Raw genomic sequence first — 12,797 nt, forward strand, 5'->3', positions numbered from 1 at the left:
TAAATAAAATGTAAACGTCACTGAAAAAAAAATTAAAAAAAGAAAAAAGAAAAGAAAAGAAAAATTTCTGTATCCAAATTCACATTTGTTTGTTTGTTTTTTTCCGTCATAACTGTAATGCTGAGGTCTCCAAAGCCATGGTTGGCCTCTGTCATCTCAAAAAGGCAGGAATTTTGGCTTTCTGCTCTAACGCAGGGATGTGTGTGTGAGTGAGAGAGAGAGACAGAGAGACAGAGACAGGGAGACAGAGAGACAGAGAGAGGGAGACAGAGACAGACAGAGATTGGATATAGAGGTTGGATAAGCGCCTGCTGGACCTGGCTTGTTCTTTCAGAAATCTTGTAGGCCCAGGTGCCTGTACCTGCTGAGCCATCCCACCGGCCAGTGAACATGAAGTTTATTTACTTTGAGTAGCTAACAGAGGTGGGGTGAATGTTGCTTTCTCTTCTAACCTTGTATGTTTTCCCTCCTGTCAGGCAGTCCACGTGCGGCACCTCCTCCCGCCGCTCGGTGGCGCTGTGGGGCCCCCTCGCGCACAGAAGCGAGAGTCATCCTTTCTTGGTCCGGCCGCTAGCCTTCCTCTGTCGGAGGGCGGGGCTCGGGGAACCGGAAGTGCCGAGGCCTCCGGTGCTGTCTTCGCCTCCGCCGCTTTTAAGTCCCTTCGTCCGCTGCCTGGGGGCCGCGGGGGCCGCCGCCGAGGAAGCTGCTGTGGCCCCGACGGGAGCGGAGGCGGCGCGGCATGAAGCGGCGTAGGCCCGCTCCATAGCGCATCCGGACGGTCCGGGCGGGCCCGGGGGGAAGGTGCAGTATCCGCCCGCTCTCCCTCCCCTGCGCCCGCGAGGCCACGGAGCTCCGGCCGGCCGCCCTCGGGCCGCTCCCGCCGGGAGAGCGGGTGGCTGGGCCCCGTTGGCCGGAAGAGGAAGCGCACACTCGGATTGCGAGGCTGCCAACGTTCACTGGGCGCCCCTGAACGCTGGCTGCTGCCCGCTCGGACTCCCACGTCCGTTATCTTGATAGAGCCTGGCTTGGGTTGGGATGCCGGGGACAGTCCGGGCATTCGGAGGAGGAAACGGAAATCCGCAGAGGCGAAGGGGTTCGCCTGAGGTCCGCCAGTGGCGGATGGGATTCGCCTTTGGACTCGCTGCTTTCCCCTAGCCGGGTGTTCCTTCCTCCCTCCCTCCTGCTTCACTCTAGATCCATCCCTCCGCGCTCACTGTCTCGCTGCCATTCTGTTCCACGCATTCGCAGCAGGGTCCTTGCCCTTCCTGTCCAGCTTGCTCATCCTCTTTTAACTAAGCCTTGCTGTTCCTACTGTCCTCTCGCGCCACATTCGCTGCCACACCTCTCCTCCTTCCTCATTCATAGCTTTCAAGCCCTTTACGTCGGATAAACTTTCTCAGCTGTAGACACAGAAAAGTGAAATGGCTAGGCTCCAGTGAGGTGTGCAGGGTCTAGACGACTGATTGGTTCTTACCGTAAAAAGCTACGGGATGCCATTTCTAGAGACCCCACCCCAAGAATCCCGAAGCTCTTTTTAACACAATATGTCATTTTTCAGAATGAGGGGCTTCGCGCTTTGGGGAGGTGTCTTGACTCTTAGCCTATTGCTGCTAACATTTTTACCCTCCTCTTGCCACATAGCTTCTTCATCTCTATGTGGCATACAGAGCTTGGAGTCTAAACTGATAACATATTATTTACTGTTGCAAAAATAACACACATTTTTCCCCCTAAGCTAGACTATCAACTGGCTTCGTGATTATTTTTTAGAAAAGCTACCTATCTCACTTATTCTCAATATTATGGCAAGAAAAAGAAGGCAAAATGGAGTACTCTTAAAGAATAGGACAGCTTTGTCAGAAATTGTAGCTGGGTATAGTGCTGCATACCTGTAACCCCAGCATTTGCGAGGCCGAGGCAAGAGGATCTTGAGTTCAAGATTAACCTTGGCTACAAACAGAGAAGTGAACAAAATTTAGTTGTTAAATTCAAGTTCCCTTTCTGCAAACAATGACCTATAATACACATTTTTTATTGTACTGAATTTATTCTTTCATCAGCTCGTTATGACATCATGTAAAAGGAACATAGGCACATAGAAATAAATTCTGTCTTTGTGTGTGTGTGTGCTTGTGTGTGCTCGCGGCTCTACACGCACATGTCTTCGGGATCGTGTGGAAGTCGGAGGATAACTTTTGGGAGTCCTCCCTTTACACTTCGTTGAGGCAGAGTCGCAATTGCTGTGTATCCCAGGCTAGCTGATCAACTTCAGCGGTTCTCCTATGTATGCCTCCCTTGCTGCATTCGGGCTGCTGGATTGACAGCCGCTCCAATGCTCCCCTGGCTTCCCTGGGATCTTTGGGTTTCTGCCACAGTGCTTTTGCCTTTTGAACTAATTCCCTGACCCTAGAAATACATTACATCCGCCAAAGTCAAGGCTTTACAGTTGACACCTCACATCTATATGCCTTTTTAAAAAGGTTTGTGTGTATGCGTGAGGGTATGTGCATGTGAGTGCAGTTCCCATAGAAACCAGAGGTATTGGATCCCCCTGAGAACTGGTCTTATGGGTGGTTGTGAGCAGCCAGAAATGGCTACTGAGAACCAAACTTGGGGCCTCTGCAATATCATTATTAACTCTTAACTGCTGAGCCATCTCTGGTCCGCTTTTGCAGTTTTTAAAACCTATCATTTTCCCTTGAATGTGTCTGGACATCAAGATTTACACCTACTGTTAGAACTTAACTACGCAATTTGAGTTATACATTTCTGGAAAAAAAGTAATCTTAGGGTCGAGCTCATTAGCAAAGGTCTGCAATTTCCACACTCAGGAAGCTGAAGCAAGAGGACTAAATTCAAGACCTGCATAGGGTTTGTAAGACCTATCAACACAAACACAGTTTTGACAAGTTGGAGATCCCAAAGAATTCAGGCATTCCATATTACACTAACAGGAAATCTATCAGTTAAATATTTGGGGATTTTTAGGCTTATATTTTTTCGACCGTATATGGTCCATTTTAATGATTAACATCTCTTATCTGGTAAGCAGGATTGGATGGTGAGAAAAGGAAAGATTCCTGTGAGAAGAGATCAGGATGAACGGAGAGATCTGTGCTTAAAGTTGGGCCAGGTGAAAATGATCTCTTTGAAAGTAGAAGAGATCTGAGCAGATGAAAATACCATCAGGTAGGCACCAGGGAAGGTCCAGAAGTGGAGAGGGTGGGGCTGTGAAATATGTGCATAATGCTGAGAATGGATAGGGCTGAGTTTTAGGAAATTCAGGCCACATATTCTGAGGACATATTTGTATATAGAGAGTATGGGGGGAATCCTGGAAATTAGTTACACAGTTGCATGAATTGCACAGCCCCTGTTGTGCAGACTATTTACTGTCAATAGAGTGACAGACTGTCATTTAAACTGTACTGTGTGTATATGTGTGGAGACTAGTACAGTCCATTCAGAAATTCCAGTTTTTAAATAGAAGTTGGTGTGAATTTTTACATAGAAGGACTCTAAAGGTGTTAATGACTCCAGCTAGGCAGTAAAACTCTAGATGTCTACTGTGTTGCTCTTTTCTGTTCCTTGGCCTTGTACTTGCAAGGGGTAGAGGAGAGATGAGATTTCCCACTTAAGGAAACTGAGTTGGATTCTTTTCATTTTAGTCCCTTGCTCCCTCAGAAGACTAGGTCCTTTGACATGATTGAAAGTAGGCCTCCTAGCTTTTAGTTGGGCCAACAACCACCACTCTCAGGTACTGTCACTTGATACTCTTGAGACTCAGTCAATTCTCTGTCAGATTTTAGTCAGTGGAGCCCTGGATCAGAGTGTTACAATTATACCTGATGTAACAGTATTTGGACGACTTTGTTATTGGTTATTGTTAACATTAGAAATGATAGTATCATGCTCAGAAAATGATACAATGCCCGACTACTCACAGTTCAGCACTTTTGCATACCAGTAATTCAAGTTAGGTGGACTGACTCTCAGCCTACACCTTTGGGTTACTTACTAGATTGCAGATAACTTCTTACCATGAATTGATGTTAACTGTAAAGCTGAGCTTTAAAAGAAAGACATCATCTTAAATACACAGCCATCTATTGATTGTTGGAGAAGTAGTTAATGATTATGTGAAACGTGATTACAATGTAATTTGTTTCAGTTTGTAGAACTAAGATTGACCCGACTACTGAGCTACATCTCTACAAGGTTTCCTGATAGCCTTGTTGTATTTATTTTTCTCTGATACTTTGTTCATGTCACGTTTAAATATCAGAAAAGATCAAGGGGGAAAGTGTATCTTCTGGGTTTGTAAAATAGGCATAATCAGTTTTCAAGGCTTTTAAATAATTACGGTATTGAACTGGTAAATTGGAGACAGACTTATAAACCATATGCTTTCCTCTTTGACTACATAGACTCACTAAAGCCACTTACAGACAGCCTTTTCCTTTTTTGAACAGAAGCTACATAATCAGGAAGAGTAGTCAAGTGACCATCAGTAAACACTAAGTATCACAAGTACTCTATAGAGTCTAGAGAAGAGCAGAAGGGTTGCAATGTATCAGTCTGTGTTTAGTTGTTAGGAGTCCCTCTCAGTAAGAGAAAACAATGTATTTTCTTAGGTTACTGCCCTAGGTTGTTAAAAGTTCATTGTAACAATGTTGTTACTGTTCTAATTTGTTACATTTTAGAAACAGCAGTCAGCATTTGTTAGCTGTGTTACTTTTTAAAATGCAAAAACCCTTACCTCCTCTGGCACATAACTTCACTATTGACATGCTCTGGAGTGGAATGTAGCAGCCAACTGGCACATGGCCTGTTTCCTTCCAGTGTGGGAAAGGAAAAGGAATTTTGGCAGGAGATACCCAAGGAGAGCCTTTTATAAAAAGTTCCCAAAAGGGATTTATAGTCACTGTGAAATTGACATGACCTCAATTTAAAAAAAAAAAAAAAGTCTTTTTGGAACTGAGCGCAGAGGTGTAGGTGGGGGACACTGCTACAGCTTTTCCTACTAGGTTTCATTGCAGCTGTGCTGAAAGGCATATTGTTTATTTATTTATTTATTTGGCAGTACCATTGTAATAATGTGATAGAAGACGGCCCTGTAAACAGCCTCTTGTGCCTTGTTTTCCAGGAAGATGCAACATGGCAGCAGCAATGGAAACAGAACAGCTGGGTGTCGAGATATTTGAAACTGCAGAGTGTGAGGAGGGAAATGGTGAATCACAGGACCGACCCAAACTGGAGCCTTTTTATGTCGAACGGTATTCTTGGAGTCAGCTGAAAAAGCTGCTTGCTGATACCAGAAAATACCACGGCTACATGATGGCTAAGGCGCCACATGACTTTATGTTTGTAAAGAGGACGGATCCAGATGGGCCTCACTCAGACAGGGTCTATTACCTTGGTAAGTATGAGTTTGCACTTTCAGTGAGGACGCACCTCCTTTGGTGTGACTGCCAACTGTAATCCAGAATTGACTCTGTGACTTTTTTACTTTCTTTCTTTCTTTCTTTTAAATTTATTTATTTATTTTATGTATGTGAGTACATTGTAGCTGTACAGATGATTGTGAGCCTTCATATGGTTATTGGGAATTGAATTATTAGGACTTCTGCTCACTCAGTCCCTGCTTGCTCTGGCCCACAGATTTATTTATTTATTATTATACATAAGTACACTGTAGCTGACTTCAGACACACCAGAAGAGGGTGTCAGATCTCATTACAGATGGTTGTGAGCCACCATGTGGTTGCTGGGATTTGAATGCAGGACCTCTGGAAGAGCAGTCAGTGCTCCTACCTGCTGAGCCATCTCTCCAGCCCTGACTCGTTTCTTTCTTTCTTTTTTTCTTTTTTGTTTGTTTTTTTTTTTTTGTTTTGGTTTCTTTTGGTTTTTTGATTGTTTGTTTGTTTGAGACAGGGTTTCTCTGTGTAGCAGCCCTGGCTGTCCTGGAACTTGCTCTATAGACCAGGCTGACTATTTTCTTTTAAAGGAAAAAAAAAAATCACTTTTAATTTGAAAAACTTCTGTTCAATGGCTGTGTTAATTTTGATTCATTTCATTAGGTATTTTTACTTGCAGGCAGAGAGTAATTGACCATAATCTTTTTGACAAAGTTAAGCTAAGACTTGATTAAATTGATAGAAACTGCTTTGAGATGCCTTTCCCGAGGCTGGTCAGATGGAGCACACTGTAAACCCTCTGTTGTGCCTCTTTCCGTCAGCTCAGCTTCCATGGCTCTAACCAAGGCTCCATCTCTTCTTCTTGTGGCCGTTTAGTCTATGCTTAAGATCTGTCTAAATCAAATATACTAGCCCACTTAATGTTTTTCCTTTTCTGTGCTGGGGATTGAACTCAAGGCCCTGGGCATGTTAAGAGCATACCTGTCCCACTCCTGAGTGACCCCGCAGCCTCTTTAAACGTTCCCTTTCCTTGCTTCTGTTTGTTGTGGTTCCAGGTGTGTCATTACGTCCTTTCCTGTTTTTCTTTTTGTAAGTGCATTTATTTCCTTATGTGTGTGTGTGCATGGCACATACCACAGCTCCCATGAGGCAGTCCAAGGAGAACTTATAGGAGTTGCTCTGTCCTACCATATGGCTCTCAAAAGATTGAACTCAAATGGTCAGGCTTGGCAGTCGGTGCCTTTCCCTACTGAGCCATCTGGATGGCCTCTCCTAATTTACTTTTCTATTAAAAAAAAAAAATAGGTTCCCACTGGATGGGGTGGTATACACCTGTAATGTCTCCACACAGGAAGGAGTTCCAAGGCAGCTTGTGCTACAAATAGCAAGTTCCTGACTCAAAAGAAGTTTCCTCCTTCTGCTCATTTAAGTTTCTTTTATTTATTATTATTATATTATTATTATTATTGGAAAGGTTTATTTCTTTATTTCTATTGAATTTATTTATTCCCTTTAGAACCCAATACCAGCCATTTCTCTCCTCTCCTCCCAGTACCCCCTCATGCAAGTCCACCTCCAAGCCCCCCTTCCTCTTTTCCCTTCTCCTTTTGAGAAGCAGCAGCCTCCTGTGGGTGGACATTTTTTTGTACCGCGTCAGCTGTTCCCCCACATGTTCTCAGTTCAGTAGAGCGCAGGTTCTGGAGCTCTTGCACAGTCCTCGGTGGAGACCCCAGGCTTTGCCACGCAGCACCTTCTCCAGGGCTCTGGTTACATCAGCAGCACTCAGGTTATTCAGAGACACACAGTCTTCTCTTGGCCAAAAGCATAGAGGGCCCAGAGTTTGGGCAGCACTCGGATTAGAATGGGCAGGTCGGGTGCACTTTCTTCTTCAGCTCCACGAAATGTTGATGGATGAAATCCCTCACACCCTGGCATAAGTAAATGCTAATTTCACACAGCCCCAGCTTGCACCTATCACTTGGCTAGCAGCGGTGACCACCATCTTTGCTAGCCTCATTCCTTATTATTATTTGTGTGTTTTAGAGACATTTCTAGAATCCACATCATAGTTGAAGATTGGTTCTTCTTAACTTTCAGAATATTCTATAATTGTACCATATTTAACTTCACCAACCCTCATAATGAGCAGTTGTATTTTCCTGATTCCCTACTGTGTGTGTGCATGGGCGTATGTGTGTGTCTGTGCACAGGTGTGCGCACGCTGGAGACAGTAACTGTCACTGTATTAGTCATTCCTGAAAATGGAATTGCTTAAACAAAGTGTATATTCTGAATTTTTATTGATACTGCTGTAGAATTTGTATTTCTGTCCAGTTGTCTCTACAAGATCTCTAACTGACTTTTGATCTCTGATGCTGGCCTTGAATTCCTGATCCTCCTGCCTCCCCCTCCCACATACTGAAATTAAGTGGGAGCATCACCACCCCAGTTATGGTGCTTGCTTTGGTGGGGTTAGGGCAGGGTCTCACTGTGCAGCCCTGGCTGGCCAGGAACTTTGCATGCAGACCAGGCTGGCCTTAAATCCATGGAGGACTTTCTTTTTCTGCCTCTCCCTGCCGAGTGCTGGGATCAGAGCATGCTCTGTGACACTTGGCCCCGTTGTATTTTTCAATGTTTTGAGGCATTTTGTATTATAAGGGAATTTATTCATTAAAGTATTTTCTTCTAGGATTTTTGTCTGTCTGTCTGTCTGCCTGCCTGCCCGTCTGTTTTTGTTTATTTTGTTTTGCTTTGTTTTTGAGACAGAATTTCTCAGTGTATCTCCTGCTGTCCAGGAACCTACCCTGTAGACTAGGTGGCCTCAAACTCTGAGACTCCCAGATTCTGGAAGTGAAGATGTGCACTGCCTCACCCAGCTCTGACTTTTTTATTTTTTATTTTATTTTATTTTATTTTATTTTATTTTTATTTCAGGTACATTTATTGATACCACATCATAAATGGTACCTGGAAAAGTGTACAGCAACATTCCATGTTCCCATCTGGCACAGATTGCTTAAGTTTAGCTGGCACGAGTCATCTTGAGTGGGCTCAGGGAACAGTTGATGGCGGCCGTAGGCAGGGGCAGGATGGGGCCTTTCAAAGCTTTGCTTCTTTGATCAGCACTCCAGATTTTATGAAGGATGGAGGCTGTTAACCCCATTCGTACTCAAATTTCCCAGTAAACCTGGTATAGTATTGTTTCATGGGGACCGGGGCATTCTTTATAAGGCTTTGAAGTATCTCAGCAGGTCCAAGGCCACAGGCCACAAGCCACAGCCGATTCCACAGCAGACTGGGAAAGGTCACTGAGCACACAGGTGCCACCAGGGGCCTCCCAGGAAAACGAGAGGAGTAATGAGTTGAGTCTTTTTTAAGATGCCTAAGATGTTTTAAAACGCCTGATCTTCCTGCCTCAGCATCCTAAATATCAGGAATTACAAGTGCTCTGGGCTGGATGACCTTCTCAGTGTAGTTTATGTGTAGTGGCTTTTGTTCCATGCTAAGGATCCCTCCCACCTAGATTTTATTTCGTCTGGGGTTAATTTTCTCCTTTCTTGCTTCTCCTTGACATTTCAAAAGCAGCTTTTGAAGCACCTTTTTACAGTAGAGAGACCTTTTTTCCTTTTTTCTTCCATTCAGATCTGGGGGGTGGGGGGGCGGATTGCTCATGAATGCGCACCTGTGTATGCAGGACACTGAGTTGTCATGTGGGCGCTGAGATCGGAACTCTAGTTCTTGTGATTGTGCGGCAAGTGTTCAGTTTTGGTTTGGCGCTCACCCTCAGAGTTAGAGTGTTTCTCTTCTGCTCCGCATGTATTTCATTCCATGCTGCCCTGCTGGATCCCACTTTAATCACAGTGTGGTTTCACTCAGCAGACCTGGCTTCAGTTGGTTTAGACCTCTTTTCTTTTCCCTTCTCCAGTAAAGCAAAAGACTTTCAGCAAATCACATATCAGATCCTGTTATTTCACTAAGTATACTTTCATTTGGAATTCCAAAGATATTGTTTTTACAGTCACAGAACTTTATAATGAAAAAAAAACAAAAAACAAAACTAGAATTAACCTGAACTTATTTGTTTCTCAGTACAACTTAGGTAGTTAGGAAAGAGAAGAAAATTTCAAATCCAAAGTAACACTGAAATCTCATCTGTTGCTGAGACTAACAACAACCCCCCAAAAATGACAGTTGTCTTTCTTATGTTGTATAATAGTTTTGTCTTGAGATGGACTAAGATCTGAATATCAAAGTTATCTGAGTTAAGTAAGCTTACGGGTACTTGCTGCTCTTCCGCAGGTCCCTGGTTCAGTTCATAGAACTCACATTGTCAGGTTCATCACACCCATCTGTAACTCCTGCTCCAGGGGATGTGGCGCCCTCTTCTGGTCTCATTGAATACCTACACATATGTGGTGTACATTTATGCATGCTGTGCACACCACCGTAAACTTTTACTGTCAGGATGAAACCTGAGTGTTTTCTGTGAAACATTGGAGAGTTGTTTTTATATTTACTTCTTGCTTAGTTTTTGAGACGGAGTCTCTTCATCTGCCCAAATTGGCTGCCAACTCACAGTCCATTCCAGAGAGCCGAGATTGTAGATGTGGGCCCTGACACTGTTAGAAACTTTGGCAGTCTTGTTTTTCTTACTCAGGTTTTTTGTTTTGTTTCATTGTTTTTTGTTTTTTGTTTTTTGTTTTTTTTTTTTTGTTTTGTTTTGTTTTGAGACAAGGTTTCATTTAGCCTAGGCTGGCTTCAAAATCCTGATTCTCCTGCCTCTACCTCCTGAGTTGTGGGGTTATAGGTGTTTGCTACCATGCCTAGCTTAAAACATTGTTTTTATTCAAGGAAATTTCCACGGCATGAAGCATGTGTATACCCTACTTAATAACATCATTTTGGTTCCTGTGGAATGGAAAATATTATAATATGTAGAAGACATTATGTATTTACGACTGTTGTAATAAGGACAATATTACAAAATAATAATGTATTTTTTGTTTTTGTTTTTTTCCTTATAGCCATGTCTGGTGAGAACAGAGAAAATACACTATTTTATTCTGAAATCCCTAAAACCATCAACAGAGCAGCAGTCTTAATGCTTTCCTGGAAGCCCCTTTTGGATCTTTTTCAGGTAGGAACAAGTATTCTTAGTCCTATGATTTGGTGTTATTTCTTCATTTATTTCAGGGCAAATGTTTTTCTAGGGTTTTATATTTTAAGTAGATGTGAATAAAAAGGAATTTAAAATGTGTAATTGTTTTTACATGAATGACTTTAAATGACTAATTTCCTGTATCTAAAATCATAGGATATTGTAATCCAATAATTTTGGTGTTTCATTTGTTTGAAATGTTTTGGTTTGTGTTTGTGAATGTTTTGCTGGCATGTCTGTCTGTGCACCATACACATGCCTGGTGTGCATAGGCATTAGAAGAGGGCATTGGATCCTCTGGAACTGAAATTACAGATAGTTGTGAGCCATTTAATGTGGGTACTGGCAACCAAACTCAGGTCCTTTGGACAAATAACAGATGATCTAACCATTAAGCCATCTCTCATGCCTAGTTTGAGAGCCAGCCCTATTTTGTGTGTGTGTGTATGTCTGTCTGTCTGTCTCTTTTGGGTTTTTTTGTTTTTTTTGTTTTTGTTTGTTTGTTTGTTTGTTTGTTTTTTAAACAAAGTCTCACTATGTAGACCAGGCTGGCCTTACACTTCTGGAACTTGATATTCACCTGTAATTCTAGTACTCAGGAGGAATAGATGCAGAAAGACAAGGCTACCTACTGTCCCCCACCTCCCACCTCCACACAAAACAGTCTATTCTCTTGTCTTGCTTAGGTGTACTGGGCTACTATGTCCAATCCCTACTAAGGTAGCTGGAGAGATCTCCGCTCTACAACTAACTATGTAAAACTACTGAATTATGGTTAGTTACAGAGGGCAGAAGGCCTCAACTACTGAGGTGATGGGCTTTATTTTTGTTTTGTCTTCTTCCTCCTCTTCCTCCTCCTCTTCCTGTTCCTCCTCCTCTTCTTCCTGTTCTTCTTCCTCTTCCTGTTCTTCCTCCTCTACTTCTTCTTCCTCTTCTTCCTCCTTCTCCTCTTCTTTTTTTTTAGACAGGGTTTCTCTATATCCCTGGCTGTCCTGGTCACTCTGTAGACCAGGCTGGCTTCTAACTCAGAGGTCCACCAGCTTCTGCCTCCTGAGTGCTGGAATTTAAGGTGAGCACTACCACACCCAGCTTATTCTTGTTTTCTAATGTATACAATAGTGATTAAATGCTTCTTTACTCCAAACTTCAGACTTTGTGAAGTGAATGTGGTTAGAGCTGCTTGTGACTTTTGAGTCACACTTGGGCACAGTAGAGATGCTAGGATTTCAATGAACTGCAAAGACCAGTTGTCAGGAGACTGCAGCGGGTGACTTTCCTTTTGTCCTAGGCGACACTAGACTATGGGATGTATTCTCGAGAGGAAGAGCTACTCAGAGAAAGAAAGCGCATTGGAACCGTGGGGATCGCAGCTTATGATTACCACCCAGGAAGCGGAACATTCCTGTTTCAAGCTGGCAGCGGCATTTACCATATCAAAGATGGAGGACCACATGGATTTACAGTAAGTTGCAGTTTCTATAACTGTATGTTAACTGTTTTGAGAGCCTAAAGAGAATTTGTACCCAACCAGAAAGGAAATTAAGAAATAAACCAAAGGATCAATTTACTACCAGCTAAAGAGAATTTGTACCCAACCAGAAAGGAAATTAAGAAATAAACCAAAGGATCAATTTACTACCAGCTAAGAAATTAATAAGGTTTTTAAATTTTTTTTAAGATTTATTTATTTTATCAAAATCCTTTCTGTGTTGGAAGATACAGAAAATGGCACTATTTTTCATTTTCTCTCAGTACTGAGAGAGATTTTGAAAGATATTATCATATGTGATTTTTTTTTGTTTCCCTGAAAAGCTAATTATCTTAATAAATGAATTTATATTTGGTTTTATTCCAAGCAATTTTTTAAAAAGATTTATTTATTTATTATATGTAAGTACACTGTAGCTGTCTTCAGACACACCAGAAGAGGGAGTCAGATCTTGTTACAGATGGTTGTGAGCCACCATGTGGTTGCTGGGATTTGAACTCAGGACCTTCAGAAGAGCAATCGGGTACTCTTACCTGCTGAGCCATCTCACCAGCCCTCCAAGTAATTTTTATGAACAATTGGAGATATTCTTTTGGTAAAATTGTATTAGCCAGGTGGTGGTGGCACACGCCTTTAATCCCAGCACTCAGGAAGCAGAGGCAGGCAGATTTCTGAGTTCAAGGCCAGTCTGGTCTACAGAGTGAGTTCCAGGACAGCCAGGTCTACACAGAGG

General features: G+C 42.8%; 1 protein-coding gene and 1 pseudogene across 3 annotated transcripts in view; one reads left to right on the forward strand and one right to left on the reverse strand.

Annotated features, from left to right (window-relative positions):
* Positions 1 to 583: 583 nt before the first annotated feature.
* Positions 584 to 12,797, forward strand: part of Dpp8 (dipeptidylpeptidase 8) — a 52,098-nt gene continuing 39,884 nt past the window's right edge. Inside the window, exons 1-5 of one of the 3 annotated variants that reach the window (XR_003948041.1) lie at positions 584 to 801; positions 3,053 to 3,189; positions 5,147 to 5,419; positions 10,442 to 10,554; positions 11,864 to 12,037. Coding sequence is in view for 2 of the 3 variants with exons in the window: in NM_028906.2 (NP_083182.2) it covers positions 3,174 to 3,189; positions 5,147 to 5,419; positions 10,442 to 10,554; positions 11,864 to 12,037 (576 nt within the window). In the remaining variant the exon portion in view is untranslated. The remainder of the gene's footprint in view (positions 802 to 3,052; positions 3,190 to 5,146; positions 5,420 to 10,441; positions 10,555 to 11,863; positions 12,038 to 12,797) is intronic. The other 2 variants (NM_028906.2, XM_006511517.4) reach the window with 2 other exon arrangements.
* On the reverse strand, positions 7,022 to 7,419 carry Gm51711 (annotated as a pseudogene).

This window comes from Mus musculus, chromosome 9 (genome assembly GCF_000001635.26).
Source record: "Mus musculus strain C57BL/6J chromosome 9, GRCm38.p6 C57BL/6J".
NCBI lineage: Eukaryota > Metazoa > Chordata > Mammalia > Rodentia > Muridae > Mus > Mus musculus.